Here is a 21856-nt window from a genome sequence, read left to right as displayed (position 1 = left end):
AAGAAGAAGTGATGTTAATTAGAGTGCAGTGGAGGGAGTGGTGGGTAGCTATGAGTACACCACCGCCGCGCCTATTTTCGCGATCACGCCGGAAGATATTGAATTCGGGAAGAAATGAAAGAATTTCTGTGTCGTGGATGGTTGAGTTTAACCATGTTTCGGTTAATATGATAAGCTTGCTTTCCATCGTGCCGATTAGGCTACGAAGTGTGTCAAGCTTGGGTAGTAAACTTCTTATGTTAGTGTACAGAAATGATACGGCATTCGTATTATGAGTCGTGCTGGTGTTGCGGTCTAGCTACGGGGTTATTGGGACGACTTTCTGCATAGTATGGTTAAATATGTACGCTTTGTTGTTGATAATGAGTTTGTTATGACGCAGCTTAAATGTTTTCGGTTGTGCCTTTCCATATTCGACGAGATGTTTCCGTGCGGTACGGGTTTTCAGTGAGTAGTCCTGGCTTATGCGGTAGTCCGTGTTCTTCAGCTTGTTTGCGTTTGAAAGTATCTGTTCTTTAGTCTTCAAGCGTGCGAATTTTACTACAATAGGCCTAGTTTTGTTAGAATCAAATTTTCCCAGCCGGTGCGCCCGTTCGATGTCCGTAGGTGTAATTTCAATGTTCAGTTTAGTACTACAGAAATTTACGACTGAGTCCTCAGACTCCGACCACGTTTCTTGTTCTTCATCGGTTAGTCCAAAGAACAAAAGGTTAGAACGACGTGCCCTGTCCTCCTGATCGTCAAGCCTGCTTGTTATGGATGATATTTCATGCGCGTTCTCCTCAACGAGCGCCTGGATGTTTTCGACTTGAGATTTTAGTGCTGGTATTGAAGAAAACTCGCTTTCAATATTGGATAGCCTCTGCCTGATTTCGTCAAGTACTTCATCGTTCCGTGAGAGTTTAGTTTTCATCGATTTCATTTCGTTTAGTATAGAGGTTTGCCCTTCTCGGATTTGATTGAGAGCCGCCATTATGTCATCAGACGCTTCAGTTGAGGATGTACGCGTGTTAGGGCCGGGATTCAGTTCTACGTCGCCAGCTAGTGCTTGCAATTCGAACAATACATGTGCACAGTCGCGAACAATATCATTGCAACAACAGGGGCTCGGCAGCACTAACAAAGCAGAATAGCGCGTACGCCGTGCGTACAGAGAATGCTGGTTAATTACCTGAAAGGTGAGAAGATTGCCGGTGTAAGACGACCGCATTGCAGTTGTGCTGCCGAGCCCACTGAAGGGTGCGATGGAATGGGGGGCGTTTTTAAAGGGTCTGGGTGATGTCGCTCTCGATGCGGAGGCCGGGTTGTGACAGGCGGATGGCGACAAGCTCGGCGTCGATGTGTCCAAGAGCGCCACGGGGCAGCGGTGCAAGGAACTCTGTCCGCTGGATGGTTCGAATGACGGACTGCATGACGAGGCAGGAACTTCCGCACGGGCAGCGCACCGATCAGTCCATGGCGCAGAAGCAGCAACACCGAAACCGCCGGTATCGCTCGGTGCTGGCGATAGGGCCAGAAAAAGCACCTGAAAGGTGAGAAGATTGCCGGTGTAAGACGACCGCATTGCAGTTGTGCTGTCGAGCCCACTGAAGGGTGCGATGGAATGGGGGGCGTTTTTAAAGGGTCTGGGTGATGTCGCTCTCGATGCGGAGGCCGGGTTGTGACAGGCGGATGGCGACAAGCTCGGCGTCGATGTGTCCAAGAGCGCCACGGGGCAGCGGTGCAAGGAACTCTGTCCGCTGGATGGTTCGAATGACGGACTGCATGACGAGGCAGGAACTTCCGCACGGGCAGCGCACCGATCAGTCCATGGCGCAGAAGCAGCAACACCGAAACCGCCGGTATCGCTCGGTGCTGGCGATAGGGCCAGAAAAAGCACCTGAAAGGTGAGAAGATTGCCGGTGTAAGACGACCGCATTGCAGTTGTGCTGCCGAGCCCACTGAAGGGTGTGATGGAATGGGGGGCGTTTTTAAAGGGTCTGGGTGATGTCGCTCTCGATGCGGAGGCCGGGTTGTGACAGGCGGATGGCGACAAGCTCGGCGTCGATGTGTCCAAGAGCGCCACGGGGCAGCGGTGCAAGGAACTCTGTCCGCTGGATGGTTCGAATGACGGACTGCATGACGAGGCAGGAACTTCCGCACGGGCAGCGCACCGATCAGTCCATGGCGCAGAAGCAGCAACACCGAAACCGCCGGTATCGCTCGGTGCTGGCGATAGGGCCAGAAAAAGCACCTGAAAGGTGAGAAGATTGCCGGTGTAAGACGACCGCATTGCAGTTGTGCTGCCGAGCCCACTGAAGGGTGCGATGGAATGGGGGGCGTTTTTAAAGGGTCTGGGTGATGTCGCTCTCGATGCGGAGGCCGGGTTGTGACAGGCGGATGGCGACAAGCTCGGCGTCGATGTGTCCAAGAGCGCCACGGGGCAGCGGTGCAAGGAACTCTGTCCGCTGGATGGTTCGAATGACGGACTGCATGACGAGGCAGGAACTTCCGCACGGGCAGCGCACCGATCAGTCCATGGCGCAGAAGCAGCAACACCGAAACCGCCGGTATCGCTCGTTGCTGGCGATAGGGCCAGAAAAAGCACCTGAAAGGTGAGAAGATTGCCGGTGTAAGACGACCGCATTGCAGTTGTGCTGCCGAGCCCACTGCATTTAACATCACAGCTGCGATTGTTTAAAGAGTTCTGTCAAGTTATGCTGACGGCATGTAAGACAACAGGCGTAAATAACAGACAACCATGTTAGCGCAGAAGTCGAACGAACTAATCCTTAGGCGTAGTTCAGCGGGTGAAGCAAAGCGGATGAAGGTCAGCGGGTGAAGCAAATGAAACTGCGCGCTCCGTATAGACACTCTGTGCCGGCGCAGGTGAAAGGATTAGGCAGGCACTCACCGAGATGCAGCTGCGGCTCCTTCTGTGCGCCGCTGTCGACCTCCACGGGCCCTCCTTATTTTTTGGCTGCGCCGTCCTTGGTTGCTTCAGGGGCAGCAACCTCTTGCCGTTGTGGAGCAGCCTTCCTGGTTGCTACTCCCTTAGACCCCTTCGCCCTCCTGCACGTGATGTGGACCATGGCAATGATGGTCCATATGAAGCGAGGTGCTATCGCATGCCTGACGGGCTTTCATTTATCAGAAAAAATTAGCACGTGGTGTCAGTTGGATGCGCTGCTGCTGAAGTTGAACCTCTGCAGTCAAACTTCAAAGTTTGGTTCATTGCTGCTGAAGTTGAAAGTACTTTGGCTATACATTCGAGTGCATATGATATAGCTGCTGGAGTGTGCTGGAATGATGTAGCTGCTGGAGTTCCCTGGAGGAGCAAGCAGCAGAGTTACTTCAAATGTGCTCATCAGTTCTCCCCCTACTGCTTAAGATCTGCTTTCTTCAGAAGTGGCGTCTTTATTCTTATAATTTCTTAATATTCTTTTTGCAGCATTCTCATAGAAATAGATACATCCACACACGAGCCTGAAATTCTCAAAGAAAGAGCGGAGGCGCCGTTATCATACATGTCGCGCACAATAAAAGCCAGGTCGTTTCACTATTGGCAGGTTGTGTTTGTTACATATCGCGTTCCTACACACTAGGCAGGGCTAGCATATGTGAAATAACTGTTTTCACTGACTGCATCACAGTTTTTCCACCCGCCGCTCGCACTAGTGACCCCGGCGATCACCAAGGCAAGGCGACTACCGAGGTAGAGATAAACCACGAGGAGGGATGGAATCGAGGGTGGATGGTTGTTTTACTCCTGATTACATATCGGAATGCCTTGGTGGTTGCATCTCACAAGGCAATCATCATCTTGAAACTCATCCTGTCTTCTACGGCTGCCAAAAGGTTTCCAGTTTTGTAACTTTTGAGGCAAGACAATGCAAGAACGGTCTTAGACGAAGTTTTAGCGTATAGTACTAAACATATTGCTGTCTGTGGATATCTAATGTACAGCATATTTTACATAGCACTTTACGCAATTTTTATAAATAGGCTTTTTGAAGCTTTTGTTTTTGGCATAGCATTGTCAGTGGTGTAGTACATCAGAATACACATAGGGCATGCTGACTAGCAGTCGGATTAACTGAAACTGAATAGATAACTTTTCAACTATTACTGTTTGGCTTCTTAATGGCTGAGAGGCGTGTAGCCCACTGTAAGCAATACCCTTATCAGTTTTAGAATTTCGAAAACGCGGTCACCCTCGGCGCTTTGGCCTAAAATATTTTGGACATTTCAACGTGTTACGCGCATTGTAGAGGTTGCTTTCTCTGCCATCTTCTCGACAGCGCATGTGTTCTGGCGCGATGTAGCCACAACTTGTTGGGCCACACCATCGAGGGTAACCGCGTTTTCGAAATTCTAAAAATATGAATATTACTTACGGTGGGCTAACGCCTCTCAATCATTAAGGAACCCAACAGGAATGGTTATCTTTACGTTGACTACGTGCACTGCAGGGCAAGGGTCTCTCCCATGTCTCTCCTGTTAACCATGTCCTTTGCCAGCTGCGCCCACCGCATCCCTGCAAACTTATAAATGGCATCCGCCCATTCCTGCCACACTCTGCTATGCCTGCCTTCTCTTAGAATACACCCCGTTGCCCTTAAGGACCAGTGGTTATCTTGCTTTCGCATTACATGCCCTGCCCAAGTCAACTTCTTCCCCTTTCTTACAACTAGGTTGGTTGGTTGGTTTATGGGGTTTAACGTCCCAAAGCGACTAAGGCTATGAGAGACGCCGTAGTGGAGGGCTCCGGAAATTTCGACCACCTGGGGTTCTTTAACGTGCACTGACATCGCACAGTACACGGGCCTCGAATTTCTCCTCCAAAGAAATTCAGCCGCCGCGACCGGGATCGAACCCGCGTCTTTCGGGCCAGCAGCTGAGCACCATAGCCACTGAGCCACCGCGGCGGCTCTTACAACCAGGATGTCTTTATTCCGTGTTTGATCCCTCACCCACTCTTGCCGCTTGCGGTCTCTTAACGTTACACCTAACATTTTTCTTTCCATAGCTCGCTGCGTTGTCCTTAACTTAAGCTGAACCCTCTTTCTTAGCCTCCACGTTTCTGCCCCATAGGTGAGTACCGGTAAAATACAGCTGTTGTATACTTTTCTCTTGAGGGATAATGGTAATTTTTTTTTCGAATGCTGTAGCCAGGTACTAAACCGGGGTGGACAAATCCTGCTCTGCTGAGGAAGTGCGTACGTTGCCGACTATGGTCATCGAGATCAGACCGCAACCCAGGCCTGGTTAAGTTATGAAGTTAACAATTCATTATTAGTTAAGCAGCCTGCTAGTCAGCACGTCTTAGCTGTATTCAGATGTACTACACCGTTTACAATGCCATGTCGAAAAAAGCGCTCTTCTAACACGAAAAGCGCAGTTTAAAAATATTGTAGTCTTGAATGAAACACCATGTATATAAAAATAATTGGATTACTTGTTATCACATGAATGTCAACTGCATTTTTTGCCTTCAGTTGTACCGTATAAGCCAAAAGAAACAACGCAACGAGGTTTTCTTCTCAACCGTATTGTGGCGCCTTTACAACGTCGCTAAGCACCAAGCGCTTTCGAAAGGTGGGAATAACAACTGTCCTTACTTTAAGAAGCACTGCAGCTTAAGGGGTGCCATAACTGCTCCCCTGGAAAGCTAAGAAACAATCCCGTTACCTGCCCACTTTTGGCAAATTCTGTGCCTGAGCCGCCATTTCAAATCCGCTTTTATTGAAAAACGCGACCCCAATCGCGCATGCTGCAGATCGCTGCACAGAGAGGAAATCAAAGCCAGATAAGTCATGCCGTTCCGCTGATGCATACACTGCCATAAAACCATACCGCGCGCATCAGAGGCACGGCAGCGGCAGCAAGAGAGGAACTCACCGGGTTGAGCGGACGGGGGCCGGTCGTCGTCGAAGGCGGCCAGTGTAGGACTGTGCCTTCTCCTCCTCCACCTTCTCCCCCTCCTCCTCGGCCGCAACATTGTCAGGAGGTGCAGCCGCACCGGTGGTTCGGCTGGATTCCACCGCTCGCTGAGAATTAATATTGTTCGAACCAAGCGAATGATTAGCGACAGACGACATACGAAGGTTTTCTGGCATAGATTTTCTTACTATTACCTAGAGGGAAAGCTCGCGCCCCTTCTATGGGAGTTTGCGTGGAGCCCCCTCATTACCACTTCGACCACCATGGGCGCTCAAAGCATCATGAGGCGCTGAGCTACCGAATGCAGAACTACAACTTTTGGCCAAAACACAATGCAAAACAAACGCTGTTCGATAATCAAAAATGTTCTAACATTCAATATCCTGTCTGATGACTGCAACAAATGAGCAGAAAAGCATGTAAATGCAAAGTTTGCCCAAAATACGAACTGGCCCGCTCTCCTATTGGCCAAGTATTGAATACTACAAAAAACTAACATTTCGTGGTTAACAGGCGCACATTTAAAATGAAATACGTTTTCAGAAATACGTTTTCAGAATATTCTCGCTTAAACACTGTAAAAGGTTTTTAATGGCATTTCGGGAAAAAAGAAACCTTTTATTTGGATCGTGTGTTGTTGCGGTTTCGCTACTCTGGCTTTTGCACACTGCGTACGGGCCAAAGTCGTCTGCCCACACACGAACAACGTTTTCGGAATGAAACATCTTAGTAATGACGCTCTATGTTCCCGAAAAAAATACGACTGTCCCGAACTAAGTAGCTCACCGGCCCATGATGCTTTGAGCGCCCATGGTTACTGAAGTGTAGCGCCGCTAGCTTTCCCTCTAGGTAATAGTAAGAAACTCTATGGTTTCAGGTAAGCCCACAACTAGATTCTAAAAATAGATTGTTTTCTTTCTACTTTCTGCTTTCGCTGAAATTCGTAATACCATAAGGGTAAAGATCCAGTGATCTTTTCCCTCATAAACAGCCTACGGCCCCATCTCCTCAAGCACGTAAAAGCGAGCGCGGCATCGGCAAGCTGCCAAAGATTGCACTTAATTCGCACACAGGTAGCGCCTGCCTTAAGATGCAAATGCCCGAATGTGCAACAGTTTCTGGCGCCTGAAAAGAGGCCTCTGTAACAACGCTAACTAACGAGAACTTCCAACGCTAGCCAACAAACACCAAGCTGCAGCCGAACACCACAACCACACTCTAAACAGAACGGAGTAAAAAGGGAATAAAGTTGTCCCATAGCGTACTCCGTTTTGTAAAAGGGGAGTGCGTTAGAGGACACCTTGCTCCCTATTTACCCCCCCCCCCCCCCCCCCGTAGGCGTATTCTTGTTCAGAGTGCAATGAGTCACAAGACGGCGTCCATGCAGCGTTCAGAACCTTGACCTGCGCATAACCTTCAACGCGAGCCACACCTCCTGGCTATGCAAGACCAGGGGAGGAAAAGGAATACTGCCACATGACTCAGGATACAGAAAATTTGTCAAGAAACACAGCCATCAATTTTATGATGTAAGCTCTCAAGGAGTCTTGTCAACACTGCACCGAAAACAGCCTGCAGCTTCTTATGAAACACCTAGGAATTAGTGGCTACCGATAAGCGATACTTTTAACAGTAGCTGAAAACTGCGCACGAAAACTGATTGGCTGGAGTAGGCTCGAGCGGGATACTGCAGAAGAGAAGACAGTAGCCGTCATAGGTTGGATACAAAAGGTATCGCACGGACTCCGAATGATTGCAGGAAAAAAAACAAAAAATTAGCTGAGGTTTAGCTTTGGTTAAACCCTATAGGTTCCGTAAGCACAGCGCACAGCGCGCCCGTCTAGCAGCATCCTGAGCTCGCCGTTTATCAAGCCGCTGTTCACGCTCTTCACCGGTCTCCTGGGCCCGCTGTTGCTTCCTGGCTGCTGCAAGTCGGCGTAGCTTCTCTTTCTGTTTATAGGGTAGCTTGTCGAAAGATTTCAGCAAGCAAGCGAACGCGTTTTATACCCATTCTTCCCTCTCTCCCTTACATCTGGCGAGGATGGATGGATGGAAGGATGGATAGGAGCGCCCAATTTGAAAAGGGGTGGGGGCAATTGCCACCATGCTCAGCTTTTCATTATTATTTTTTGTTTACTGTGTTGGCAATTCTCATTAAGGTTCGCCATCATCTTTACCTACGGTTCCCTACAATTCTAACCTTATGCCGCATCTCTGCTTTTCAGCCACCAATCCTCCAATCACTTTTTGCTAACTTCCACTGAAGATTTATTTACATGACCATTGTTATCTCTAAAACCCTAGGGCCTCAGGTAGAGTGACTGCGCCTGCATCGACATCCGGATGGATACCATCACATTTGATTATGAGGTGTTCAATTGTTTCCACAGATCTACCACACACTGCACATGTGTCATCTTCGTTAAATTTCTTTTTGTAGCTGCGCGTTCGAGAGAGCAGCGCAGCAGCGCCTCCACTCGGTAGCGACGGCAGCTGCAGCGCGGCGTGCCTAGCGCCGCTACCACCCGACGGCTTGAAGGGGGGGGGGGGGGGGGGGGGGGGGCATCTGCAGCCGGCCTTGTTGTTATGGCAACGACGCTCCATCTGTTGCGCGCCGTGCCTACCGCCACGGCCACCCAACGGCTTGAAGTGGGGGGGCCATCTGCGGTCGCTCTAAAGGTCAAACGTGCCTACCGCAGTGGCCACGCGATGAGGCTGAAACCTGGCGTAATATTGCTTACGCAATAAAACTCAGCGCCGTGATACTAGCCCCAGAAAGGTGAAAGACATGTGGAAGAATACGAACCAGACAAGATGCAAAGGCCAGGCAAAGTCGTGCAGCATTAACTACAAGTTTCAGTTTATCCCTTTCTCTGTCGCGGTTGTGAATAAGGCTCCGCTTTCGTGCGGAAAGGCCTACATCCGTCTTTGGAAGATGCGTCAAAGGAAGACTATGAGATCGTAAAAACACAAGGAAGTTCGTAGCAGGACCGGTAAATTTGGCCGGTAGCTGTGAAATATGCAAATTCTGTGGTTCCTAAGTATAATGAAACAGTCATTCTTCCATACTCGACAGACAGACTGACGCGTGAGATATCAGACACGTAAATCATGAAATTGGGAGAACAAGGTGCATACGTCAGCGCAGCGTCAATTGCTCTATGGGATAAGGAGATGGAAATGCTCGATTCATGCGCTTAGTGCCAAGAGAGAAAAAAAAAGGTCAGAATCTCGAGCCACAGGTCCTCACAATGAATTCAATCACCACAAAATCACCAGTGACCAATAAAATTCAGTTTACGTTTTATACAACGTTTACATTTTTCCTCTGTTTTTCACGTGTTCCTTGTTCTAAAGTCGCTGCTTGTACTGCATTTCGGGCACCTCGTCCACTACTTCGTTTTCCTGTGTATTCTTAAGCAGCGCAGTTCTTTTAGAACGTAACCTTACGTAAACTCACCTCGTCCTCTGACCAGTTGTGTAGTCACTATTTGAGAGGCTGGTTTATGGTTTTCAAACCAACCTTTTTTTACGACTCCGAGATTATAGTAACCTGTGAGGCGTTTCTCTTGAGCCAGGTGGCTTAGAATCAAGAACCCACCAGATGTTCTAGAAGCGTCTTGAGTTCGTCTCGCTCCCGGTTGGCCCTCATAACGCTGAGCTCAAGCTTCGCCAACTGTTCCGTGACAGCAGCCAAGTCTTCCTCCAACTTGCGGTTCTTGGCCTTGAAAGATTCCAGCTCCTCCTCCTTCCTGGCCCTGGCAGCCTATGCACGAAAAGTAAACAACAGGGGAGGACGCGGATTTTCATTTTTTTTTTTACTTAACAAAGTCGTTCTTAAATTTTATGTAATATTAACTTGCTCTCCCCAAAAAAAAGGAGAGCATAGCACGTTGCAACGCTGTTCTCATATACCAGTTACGATTTTCCACCCGACTATCTATCACGATACGACGGAAGATTATATATCCAATCATAAATAAATGTGGACATCCACATCTGGATCGCAAAAGGTGAGTAAAATGCTAGAACGGTAGCGCTGCACCAACTGACCATACCCGCTAAAGCCACTGCTTGATATCCGTTGGCCAATCGCAATCGCATGTTTCAAGCGCTGGAAGGACAGAACGCTACGCTACGCGTGGTGCGCTGTGGTATCCATTTCAGCTACACTGAGGTATCCATTTCATGCGCCTAATCATTTTGTGACAATAACCGTACAACAAGCCCACCAGCCTGACAGCAGCTCCGTTGATACACACCTTCTAATAGCTCAGTTTATCGAGATCTCAAATTCGTTCTCGGCGGCGCGCGCTTTGTAGCCGCTCGATCGGGAACGCGGAGAGAGACCCCTCCGAGATGGCGCAAGTATCAGACGGCGTCTCGTCTTGTTCCGCCCCGCCTTTGAAAACGTTCGCAACAGCGATTACTGGAGCATGACAACAATTGTCTACGCTACATATAGGGTGTCCATTGTGGGTGGTACAGAGGGAAACACACGAAAGCACAAAACAAAGAAACATAACAGACAAGCGCTGGTCAGCGCTCGTCTGTGGTGTCTTTCTTTCGTGCTTTCGTGTGTTTCGTGCTGTACCACCCGCCGTGACCTTTTACCAACTAACCCAGGTGTCCATCCTTATTCAGTACATAGGGGTTCTCACCTGACGTCACGGGCCCCATTTCGTTGCAGGCAGGAGAAGGTGGCAATAAGCCTATGGGACGTGCGCGAGGTCTTTGCCAGGCCTCGACGGACAATAAAATGCAGACCGCTGCAGTGTCAGCGAATACTCATTCTACGACTGGAGCCAGTATCGCTTCAATTCTTCCGCTTCGAACGCAGAGTGAACGAATGGTGCCGCGTCTTGAGCGGTGCTTCCTACGCCAGTAAATCGGGAGGGTGATTTTCAACGCTGTTCGCTGGTTACATGATGGCCATTAATGGGTAGCGCCTTGGATAGTCAGTACAAGACCGTCGATGTCACTGGTGCGAGACTGCGTCGAGCCGTTCGTGCAGAGCAGATTATTAGGGATTTGGCCTTTTGTTTGCTGGCTCGAACTGCAGCCGCCGCCCCGGTGCCAACACATTGTAAGACATTGAATGGCACCACTGAAGCGACCAGCTATCGTCGGCATACACCTTTGCCTGGATGCGGCACTTGTGCATGCCGGGCTTAGCTTCCTCTCCGCTCATTTGCACCCCCCCCCCCCCCCCCCCACCCCTCTTCCATTAGGCAACCGTGGCTGCCGCTGCACAAAGCCGCGGCAATACGGTCGCTGTGCTTGCATAACCAATTGCGCGCACAACAGCCAGCCTCTCAGGCGCGAATTTTCGCTATAAGTGTAAACAGTAGAGAAAGCTTTCAGACTGTCCGGCGCTGTTGTCCGGTTGGCTTTGCGTAACACCCGCAAGCTGGAATCGCTTCAGATGACAGCACCGACGTCGGCCGCTGCCTTTTGTGGCCGCCGACGCGCCGCCCCTCCCTGCGACATTGGTGTCCGAGGTCAATTTTTTTTCGCCCTGCCGAGGTTTTCTACGAATTGCATCGATGTGCGGCTCATTCTGCTTTTGAGAGCGCTGGCGTCCATCGCACTGCTGTGCGTGTGGCTGAAAGCGCGGAAACGCATCGGGGTGTTTGTCCTGTTCTGACTGGGCCATCCCCGACGTTGTCACCTCTGTTGTGACGTTGGTGCTTGCCAAGGTATAGCGGCCGAGTTCCCTGGCAGTCAGCGCAGTGTCCACGCAAGCGAAGACCAGCCGAAGAAATTCGACGTCGAAGCAGACGAGAAGGACCTTATATGCACTATTTACGCGGCAGTATACAAAGGTGCGCCACTAGGGCCAGCAGCATAGAGAGAGAGAGAAAACGTTATTGTCAGCAATACGTTGGTGAAGTTCTTGGGTACTTCAGCCGCTCCAGGTGGCCGGCAGTTTGAGTCTGTCGGCGACCTCCTGCGCTCTTGCCTTGGCCCTGGACTGAACGCCCGGGTCCGGGCTAGCGAGAACAGCTTCCCATTTTTCAAGTGTGGGAGATGTGACTAGATATGCCGGAGGCGGATCCTCCGTGCAGTCCCAGATTATGTGGTCTAAGGTGGCAGGCTCGCCGCACAGCTGACAGTACGGATTTACCAAATCTGGAAAGATATTGGAATATGTCCACGGGTTTGGCAGCGACCGCGTTTGCAGCCGCCTCCACGTGGTTGCCTGTTCGCGGCTAAGCAAAACGTGCGGAGGAGGCAGGGTCGGTCTAAGCTCCCTGTAATAATTTGTTATGGCCTGATATGTAATTAGTGTCTCACCCCTTGGGGCATCAGGGTCCGAGACCCCGTCACCGGCTCGGCTGACAAAACCTCGAGCATACTGGTGAGCGGCCTCGTTCCCTGAAACACCCGCGTGGGCTGGGACCCACACCAGATCCACTTCCTTCCTATAACTTGGCATCGTACGAAGAATTTTGTACGCAGTGGCGGAGATACGTCCCCTCGCGAAGTTGCGAAGGGCCATTTTGGAATCACTGAGGATTGTGCTGGTGCCTTCTTGAACGATCCCTAGTGCTATTGCAGCCTCTTCGGCGTCTTCCACTCGGTCCGTGATCACCGTAGCCGCTACCCTGCGGGAAATCCTCACCGCGCTCACAGCGAAAGCGTCGTTGACTGTAATGTTATAATGTGCCGCATCAACATACACGGCACTATCGTCCCCTAGATTCGTTTTGCTTAACGTCTTCGCCTTGGCCCTCCTCCGGTTGTCGTGACGGTCCGCTTGCATCTTCTTGGGGATAGGTTTGACCCGAATGCGTTCGCGCATAGCAGCATAACTTCTTCTCCCATTGGGCTTAACTTCTTCTCCCAAGACGGAGCCCCGAACGATGCGTTGGCTGCGCCTCTCTTCCATCTCCGCGTCCGCCTTATACTACCTCGGCGGTTGACGACGGCTGCATCGCCCACTCCGCCAGGAGAGTGGCTCAACGGTAGCGGTTCGCACTGGCCCGGGAAAGCGTGGACAAGCCGCCGCCGGGCGGTGGGCAGCGAGGCGACTTTGCACTAGGCCGATAAGCACGGCGCCTGGCTTCAACACGACGCCAGTGGATCGAGCTCGTGCCTAAAAAGCTCTGACACAACAAGCCTCTACACGGCGCCCTCGGACCGGACGCCCGGCGCCCGTTCATCCATCAAGAGATGTCGCGTGATTGGTGCAGGTGGGGTTAAATATGCACGCCGTTTTAAACAAGAAATGCTCAGGTGTTGCCGTCATGCTCGTGCGTCCGCATTTTAACTCTTTTCTCTCCTCGCTTTCTTAGGAATGGAGGGCGCCTGCTTTTCGTGTCTTAAACTTTACTCTTCATTGCTCACAGCCGGCTTTTTTTGCTTTTTTTTTAATCGGTAGTTGCTTGAATTCATGTACAAAGGTGCCGCAATGATACATTTATTGCCGCAGAATTTAGACGTGCAACAGCATCAGTGACAGATGAAGCGCGAACTTGACAACTCAATCGCAAGCAGCAATAATCGGTCATTATTAGACGACACTGAGAAGGCTACTTGTATAAATAACCACTTTCGTTCAGTATATTTGCCAAAACAAAGCTTTAGTCCATTATCATACATAAGTTCAGTCCCGACTATGACTTCAGTAGAGCTAAATGTGAATGGAATCAGAGCATTACTAAAGAAAATTAGTGACGGTAAGGCAGTTGGACCTGACAGAATTTCTCCTAGAATTCTAAACAGATGTGCTGAACCCATTTCCCTTCATCTTTGTGTAATGTAAAGCAAGTCTCTCTCTTCCGGTACCCTTCCAGAGGTCTGGAAATGTGCACACGTTGTTCCCATAAATAAAGGTGGGTCAAGAAAGGATGTAGTTAACTATAGACAATTTCGCTTACGTCCATACCGTGTAAAGTTTTGGAGTCCATTCTATACACTGAGATAATAACACACTTATTAACAAACAACTTACTCACTTCACAAAACCATGGTTTCCGTAAGAGCTTATCTTGCACAACACAATTTATTGAGTTTTATCATGACCTCGCATCAGATACGAACAACGGTGGACAAATAGATTGCCTTTTCCTGGAGTTTCACAAAGCGTTTGATGCTGTTTCCCACTCTTTACATTCAAGTAAACTTGTCGCTCTAAATATTTATTATACTGCAGTTCTTACCTGGATTGAAAACTATCTATCGTCTCGCCGTCAATGTGTGCGATTGAATTGTAATCAATCTAGTTTTGTAGACGTTACATCGGTAGCCCCAAAGGGCTCAGTTCTGGGGCCACTTTTGTGTTTAATTTAAATAAATGATATCTGTTCAGGGATTGGTTCTAATACATGGTTGTTTGCCGATGATTGTGTTTTATACAGAAGAATTAGACATCAATGTGATGTTGCCCAGTTACAAAGTGATTTATCATGTGTTCTTGAATGGTGTTCGAGATGGAGAATGAAGTTGAACAGCAAAAAGTGTGTTCATGTTACCTTCACACGTAAAAAAAGGTTAACATCTCAGTACACCATCAACAACAGTACAGTGATGCAAAAATCGCAGTATAAATATTCGGGTGTGACATTTCCGGCCGATTGTTCTTGGAATGCTCATATTGACATGGTGGTCATGAAGGCTGCAAAAACCCTAAACTTTATAGAACGAAATCTGGGTCACGCACCGCCTCACCTAAAATCAACTGCTTTTGCCACATACGTTCGACTCATGCTCGAATACGCATGAGTGGTGTGGGACCCCTGGCAAATAACATAGTCCAATAAGCTTCAAAAAATTCAAAACAGAGCTGCAAGGTTCGTCCTACGTCAATACTCCAGAGGTGCTAGTTGTACTGACATGAAAAACGAATTAGGGTGAGGAAGTCTTTCCTCTCGAAAAAGGAAATTGCGCCTTAAACTGCTGTATCAAATATTTCATGATAAAACCGGCATTCAAAAGGAAAAATATTTCCACAGGCCCCATTAAGTCTCTTCTCGTATTGATCATTGCTTTAAGATTTTGAATAGCGTACGATAGCTAATATGTAAGGGATCGGTAGTGTACGCGGGGTCATCGGAACGCGGCTGGGGCGCTCAAAGCGAAGCGTCTCTTTTCTGGGAACGCGGCCGCTCGCGAACGCGCCGGGAACTACGGGTGTCCCCCCGACCCGCGTTATCGATTCGCGCACGTGCTGGCACGAATGTGTATTTGTGTTTGTTTTTATTTTCCGCACGTGCTGGCACGACCATGTGTTTGTGTTTGTGGAAAGGGTGTTTTGCCCTACGGAAGCTGGAGGGTTGGCCAGGCTCTCGGTAAACCAATCATGTGAACATTGTTGGTCAAATGTTTAGAGGAATCCCCCAAGGTGGAGTAGATTTGTAATAAGGGAGTAATTACTCATTAGCATCCAGTGACCAACACAGTTCCCACTTCGAGTTATTGATCAATTTGATCTCGCCCTACCATAAGCTTGCCGTCCTGGTTAGCTCAATTGGTAGAGCGACTGCTCCGGTGTAGCGATGGTCCTGGGTTCGAACCTCGGACCAGGACGAATTTTTCTTTAACTACGAAGTTTCTGAGAAAGCTGTATAGCTTTCCTTTGTAGCCGTACGGCTGCGCTCGGGTGGATGCTAATGAGTAATTACTCCCTTATTACATGTGAACATTGTAACATGATTGGAAGCCACCAAATGTGGGCCGGGCCTTTAGGGCTTTAAAACCGGTCCCCGGAGCTGGAAGCGGGGTTCCGAGCTAAGGTGACATGCTATGCATCTTCGGCTATGCCGAGTAGGGGCCTCCTCTAGTATTAGCCAGTTCCTCCTTTTTTGTTGTTTGGTTTGTCCTTTTTGCTGCTTAATGTCTCTAGTGCCTGCACTTGTATGCAATGTAAATATCTGTATATATAAACGTCAAGTATTCGCCTTACCCCTGCGTCTCGACTCATCACCAGAGCGTTTCTGACGGGGCACCCGTGGTGCAGATATCAAGCTTCAGTCTTCAATTAAGTTAGATAAACCGTCTCTGGCGGGGCACCTCTGGTGCAAGGAAGGAATATAGAGAACCTGTGAAATTTACTGGCGCAGTCGGCAGGATCCTGCGGCCATCGGAAGACGGCGCAGGAAGAAGACTGAAGGCAGGGAGAAAGGCGACGACAAGGCAACAGGTCAGCATTCGAGAACGGACCTGCAGGGAGAGACGGCGGCAAGTATGCAAGGACCACGGCAGTACTCCAGCGACGCGGGACTGCATCCGGTCAAGAAAAGCAGCGCGTCGAGAACTTGACGGTCCCCGGCGGGTCGTAGCAGGTGACGACAACGTGCACAGGACCAGCGGCGTGCGACAGCTCATCGCAGCGTCCGGTGAAAGTGGCGGTGGACTCCGACGCCAAGGAGCTGGCAATGCGGACCGACGCATCGAAACTGTGAGTTTCCTTCGTCACTATAAAGGGTTTTAGTATAGCGTTAGCGTGATAGCGGACCTAAGGTAAATTACGTTAGCGTGCCGCAAGCAACTTATCCCCACAGACAGTTTTAGTGTAGCATTTTAAAAACGCTAAACGCCATCTGCTTGACGTGGATACCAACGGTCCTTCTAAAATGGTCGACATTGCCGCTAACATGCCAAAGTATAATATTTCCGAGTTTTTTAAACGAATAAATAGTGCAGCGTTCATCTTCGTCTGCAAAATGACCCCGAAATGAAAATAAAATGAAATAAAAACGTAAAATAGTGGCGCTATCTAGTGAAGACAATGTTAACTACAAGCCGTTGGAGCAAGAATATTTGCCATCCCATGACGTCTAATGTTCAAAAACTTCAGAAAAATTTAATATAAACTCTCTTTACATAATTCAAGTCCATAAAACAGCGCGAAAAACCTCCAAATCTATTTTTGTATCGTTCCAGACGTTTCTGCTAGGTTTCTGCTGCGTTTCGGGCCGTTGCAGACGGTAGCAACGTTTATAGATTAACGTTGGACGGTAGCAGTGCAGCTTGAGTTTCCATTAGGCTTGCGCGCTCCAGAATCGCGAGCGTATCTCAAAAACTGGGCTGAACTGCAGCTTAAGCTTTATCGTCGAAGCAAGGTAAGCCATAGCGAAAAGCAAAAACACCAGTAGTTGCCGGTAAACATGCCGACCGGAATCGCAAGAGCTGCTGAATCGGCAGAAGCGTGCGGCTGTCGCTTGAAAGGACGCCGCCATGTTTCCACGCTAAGGGCGCAAAAGCCGCAACTGCCGCATCGGTAAATTCTGAAAATTGCGTGCATACGCTAAAGCTATTTCCCTGTTAGCGTTCTGCGCATGCGCACTCTGGACCCGCTATTCCGCTATGCACGCAATTACGCAAAGCCCGCAATGCTAAAACTCTCTATTGTTAGCCTCGCTGTGCATGTGTTCGAGCCGGTAGGACAGTTGAGGGATACAGACGGCGGTATGAAGAGTTATCCATGCCGGCCCTCACTTGATGTGAGGTACCGAATGAATGAAAAACTTTATTGTACAACAAGTGCTCTTTATCGAAGAGTAGGTGGAGCCCTCAGTCCAGGGCCCCAGCGGCCTTTGCAGTCTTGCAAGCCCTGTCGATCAGCTTGAGCTGCTCTTCAGGCTTCGAGCTGGACAGCGCAGCCTCCCACTGCTCCGGTGTTGGTGTGTTGTTTATCGGCACTGCCTGCATTTTCTGACAGGCCCATGTAACGTGGTAAAGCGTTGGGTGTTCACCGCATAGCGGGCATTTGTTGGCATATGTGGAAGGATAAATTTTGCTGAGTAAACTCAGATTGGGGTATGTGTTAGTCTGCAGTTGTCTCCAGGCAACCGACTGCTCTCTACTAAGGTCTTTGTGGGAAGGAGGGTAGGCCTTACGGAGGGCTCGTTGGTGTTCTAAGACGGCTCCATACCGTCTAGTGACTGCGTCCAGTTCCCCTTCGGTGCGCGCCTCCCGGTTGGCGTATTCAATAGCACAGAGAGCGTTCCAAATGAAATCAGGAGGATCATTGAGATCAGCCCGATTCCTAAAAACATGCATCCCGATATACATAAGGCGAGAAGAAAGGCAAGATCTGAATTCCACGAAAGAAGCTTCGCCGGGGCAAAAGACGTATTATACGTTGACGCAACAACATACAGACACCGATACGGCTCGGTAGCCAGCGTGGTGGATCACCAGCTCAGGGAAATCAACTGCGCTTCGATAAAAACCAACAACATCCTCGAGGCTGAGGAAGCAGCAATTGCACTCGCCATCACCCAGCAGAGTGACGAGCCCCATGCACACATCATTACAGACTCGCAAGAGGCGTGCAGAAGATACAGCAGTGGACGCATATCCACTGCAGCCATTCACATACTCAAGGCGAGGACGATCACTTTTACGAGTTGCTTCATCACGTGGACACCAGGCCATGAGGCTGTCAAAGGGAACCAATGTGCGGACGCCAATGCCCGAGGTACCGAGTAGAATTGGCGAAGGCGCGCTTAGCTTATTTTCAGGCTGAGCTTGCAAAAGTGAATGGAGGAAAGGTGCCGCTGTGCGAGGAAAAACCTGAGGATGTCAAGTGCGTCTTGGAGGTATTAGAAGCAAAGCGCCAGCAGCTAGAGCTCGAGCTGGCTAAGCTCAAAGAGTCTAGGAGAGTAGTCAACTAGCCAGAAAGAGCTGCTGCGAGTCTCGAGCGGAGAGGCCGCATGTGCTGGAAGATAAAGGCTTATGCTTCTCAAGCACAGGTGGAGGAAAGAGCAGTCAGGTCGCTGTAGGCAATCAGCCGATATGCGCGGACGCCTCTTTATTAGGAAAGGCCGCAGAGAGCGCAAACGAGAATCCTGAAGGGCGCGAAAATGTCACAGCTCCTCCGCCACCGCGAGTGGCTAGCAACGAAGAGGAACAACCAAATTCCGATGTTCCGGGTTCAATCGAGACCAAGCTGTCCGATAGCAATCAAGGCAGCGATATAATTCCTGCAGGCTCTATGAATGAGAGTGTGACCTCGGACACGGAGCTAGTGTCAGGAGGAAGTCTAACGTTGCCGCAACGACAGACGGTGTCGGGCAGGTGGCAGGAAGTGCCTCGTAGCGTTAGTGATGGCAGGAGCGTTCCATCCGAGCCAGAGAACGGAGGTGGGCCTGTTGCGTCTCCCGGGCGGAGCGCCGCGCAATTGTCGAACGCACCCGATGGGCGTCCGACCAGATCCTTCGAGGAGAAGGAAATGCGTGACGACTGGCCACAAGGCAAATTCGGGTCAAGTGACTGCGAGGAAGCTCATGTAGCCTCGGTGCTAAACGATGCCATGAAGCCCGCAAGTGCCTATCAAGCAGGCAACGGCAACGTCAGTGTTTGCCCGAGCAGGAACAGGGCAAATGGCTCGAAGAGAGGCAAAGTAGAGAGAGGCAGGTACATGGCTTTCACGCTGAAAGTCGACGCGAGGAACAGTATGCTCCGTGCTAGAGGTAGGCATATCAAGTGAAGCAAGACTGACCGTACTGGTATGTTGTATATTGTATCCCTTTTGTTTGTAATTCTAAAAGTGCCATTTGGGCCCTTTGTAGAATCTTGGGAAGGGCGTGTAAGGGATCGGTAGTGTACGCGGGGTCATCGGAACGCGGCTGGGGCGCTCAAAGCGAAGCGTCTCCTTTCTGGGAACGCGGCCGCTCGCGAACGCGCCGGGAACTACGGGTGTCCCCCCGACCCGCGTTACCGATTCGCGCACGTGCTGGCACGAATGTGTATTTGTGTTTGTATTTATTTTTATTTTGTGGTGGAGAGAAAGTTCTACTCCGGGCCCCGGAGCTGGAAGCAGGGTTCTGAGCTAAGGTGAGATGCTATGCATCTTCGGCTATGCCGACTAGGGGCCTCCTCCAGTATTAGCCAGTTCCACCTTTTTTGTTGTTCGGTTTGTCCTTTTTGCTGCTTAATGTCTCTAGTGCCTGCACTTGTATGCAATGTAAATGTCTGTATATATAAACGTCAAGTATTCGCCTTACCCCTGCGTCTCGACTCATCACCAGAGCGTCTCTGACGGGGCCCCCGTGGTGCAGAGATCAAGCTTCAGTCTTCAATTAAGTTAGATAAACCGCCTCTGGCGGGGCACCTCTGGTGCAAAGAAAGAGAACCTGAAATTTACTTAATATGTATGCAAATTGATTTTTTTTGTGCGTTCTATCAGTGAATGGAATTGCCTTTCAGGTCAGCAAGTATGCTTTATGAATGAAGATGTGTTTTTTTTTCATCATTGTAGCCCCCCTGCTGTAGCGCCTTCGGGCTACACGGGGTAAAAATTGAATAAAGAAAATAAAGAAAATAAGATCACTGCATTTCACGTGCAGTATGCTGACTACGAGTGCAGTTGACTCTCAAGCAACGAAGGCCTCTCGCTGCATGGAAAATTTAATTTTTGTAGTTTTGTGTCCGCATTTAGCTGTCCTGTCTGCTTTTCAGTTGTGTGGCCACCGAGCTCCAAACCGTAGGGATCAGGCTTCTTTAGTCGGATGCAGCTCAAGACCTTGGGACAAATCCCTTCGAAGGAAGCCCTCCGTCAAATGGTGCCGACCGATTCTCATGACGTTGTGGTTTCCCACCTTGCTCCTGCCAGATACCTGCGATGTCACGCTAGTAGGTTTATGGAGGTTAACGCAGAGGCATGTTCCGCTGTGGTCCTGAGTTGCATGCGACTATAGGACACACAAAGTATTGAAGGGAGAGACTGCGTACTTTGCGCCGGTCGAGTTCTATTCGAAGGCTCGCTGCCTTAGATGAGACCTCTTCGCTAGCCTTCTCCAGTGCTGCTAATTTCTCTTTTTCGGTCCTAACGAGGGCTTCAAGCTCCTCTGCTTCTTTCCTTGCCACTTCAGTCTTCCACTCCTCAGTTCTGTGGGAGATCACAGCAACGAAAATGCGGAAGGTTGGTTCGAATATTTTCCTTATGTATAAATCTCGCGTGCGCACATTTATGCATGCATCCGTGAACAAAATTATGTGTGTAATGACGCTGCATATGTGCTTGCTGTAGCACTTATTTCTCTGCCGCCGCCACGGACGTCCATCACTGCGCACTGACTCTGGGTCGAGTTTCCGAAATTCCGCAGAGATTATGAAATGTAGCTGTTGTAGCAATATTGTCTCCCCATCGCCAGCTGAGAAGAACGATTAAAAACTTTTTACAGCGAAAGAAGTTTTACGGATTTCTTCCCGGCGGTTTCAGGGTTTACAGCGTAGACTTTCAGTATCCTGTCTTGTGAGAGGGGTTGACACTAAAGTGACTGTCATGGATTCACAGCCACGTGTCATCACGTGGCCACCGTCGTTCACGTGACCAGCGCCAGGCATGTGGCTGTGTGCCCGTTGCAATCGCTATGGTAGCCGAGTTTGCCTGCAGGTCTAAGGCATCGGCAAAAGATCGGCAGCACCACGGCGGCGCTTTCCGCTATGCTTAGCACATTGCACAGAAAAGCGCACACTTGGCAATTTTTCACGGCGAAAACTTTAATAACTTTGTACAAGCCATTTAGGGGGTACAACGGCCGCCACGTAACGCGTTAGATGCACACCACCGCCACATACCTCAAAGTGTGATTGAGGTGTTCACTTGCCCAAGGAGCCAGTTACGTGCCTTTCCTTTCTTCAAAACCGATTAAGTTTAAACCCTCCGTTAGATATAAGAAAAGGAAATGCGCATAACTGCCTCAATTTGCAGGTGGATAGCACACAAATCCACAGCGCGACTGAAGCAACCGCTGACCCAGTGAGCCAGTTTTGCATCCTTGCTTTCGTCAAAACCAACGGAGGGTTTAGACTGCGAACGATACCACACTGGGAACTACGCAATTTGCTTCGTGCAAGCGGTCTGTGAGCTAATAGGAGAAGGTGGGAGTGAACGAATAAGGAGAGAAAGAGGTGCCGCAGTGGAGTGCTCCGGAATAATTTCGGCCGCCTGGGGATCTTTAACGTGCACTGACATCGCACA

The 21856-nt window shown here is 49.7% G+C and overlaps 1 protein-coding gene across 1 annotated transcript; it reads right to left on the bottom strand.

The window, feature by feature from the left end:
- Positions 1-1957: 1957 nt before the first annotated feature.
- Positions 1958-12424, bottom strand: LOC149336553 (uncharacterized). Its single transcript, XM_089554168.1, has 6 exons — positions 12397-12424; positions 11885-12054; positions 9524-9688; positions 5881-6029; positions 2894-3051; positions 1958-2587 (listed from the first exon to the last, which is right to left on the bottom strand). Exons 1-5 carry the CDS (start codon positions 12422-12424, stop codon positions 2949-2951), a joined length of 615 nt encoding a protein of 204 aa, XP_089410294.1. The 3' UTR covers positions 1958-2587; positions 2894-2948.
- Positions 12425-21856: the final 9432 nt, after the last annotated feature.

This window comes from Amblyomma mixtum, chromosome 7, assembly GCF_055824585.1.
Source record: "Amblyomma mixtum isolate Tamu chromosome 7, ASM5582458v1, whole genome shotgun sequence".
NCBI classification, from domain to species: Eukaryota; Metazoa; Arthropoda; class Arachnida; order Ixodida; family Ixodidae; genus Amblyomma; species Amblyomma mixtum.
This window is presented reverse-complemented; position numbering and strand designations above follow the sequence as displayed.

What these genes read in the sequence shown, in the direction of transcription:
- LOC149336553 (XM_089554168.1), bottom strand. Translation starts at nt 12,424, where the DNA reads ATGGCCCTTCGCAACTTCGCGAGGGGAC. An exon ending in TCGCAACTTCGCGAGGGGAC is followed by an intron (nt 12,055 to 12,396) that starts GTATCTCCGCCA and finishes ATATCTTTCCAG; the next exon opens with ATTTGGTAAATCCGTACTGT. An exon ending in GCCCCCGTCCGCTCAACCCG is followed by an intron (nt 3,052 to 5,880) that starts GTGAGTTCCTCT and finishes CATCACGTGCAG; the next exon opens with GAGGGCGAAGGGGTCTAAGG.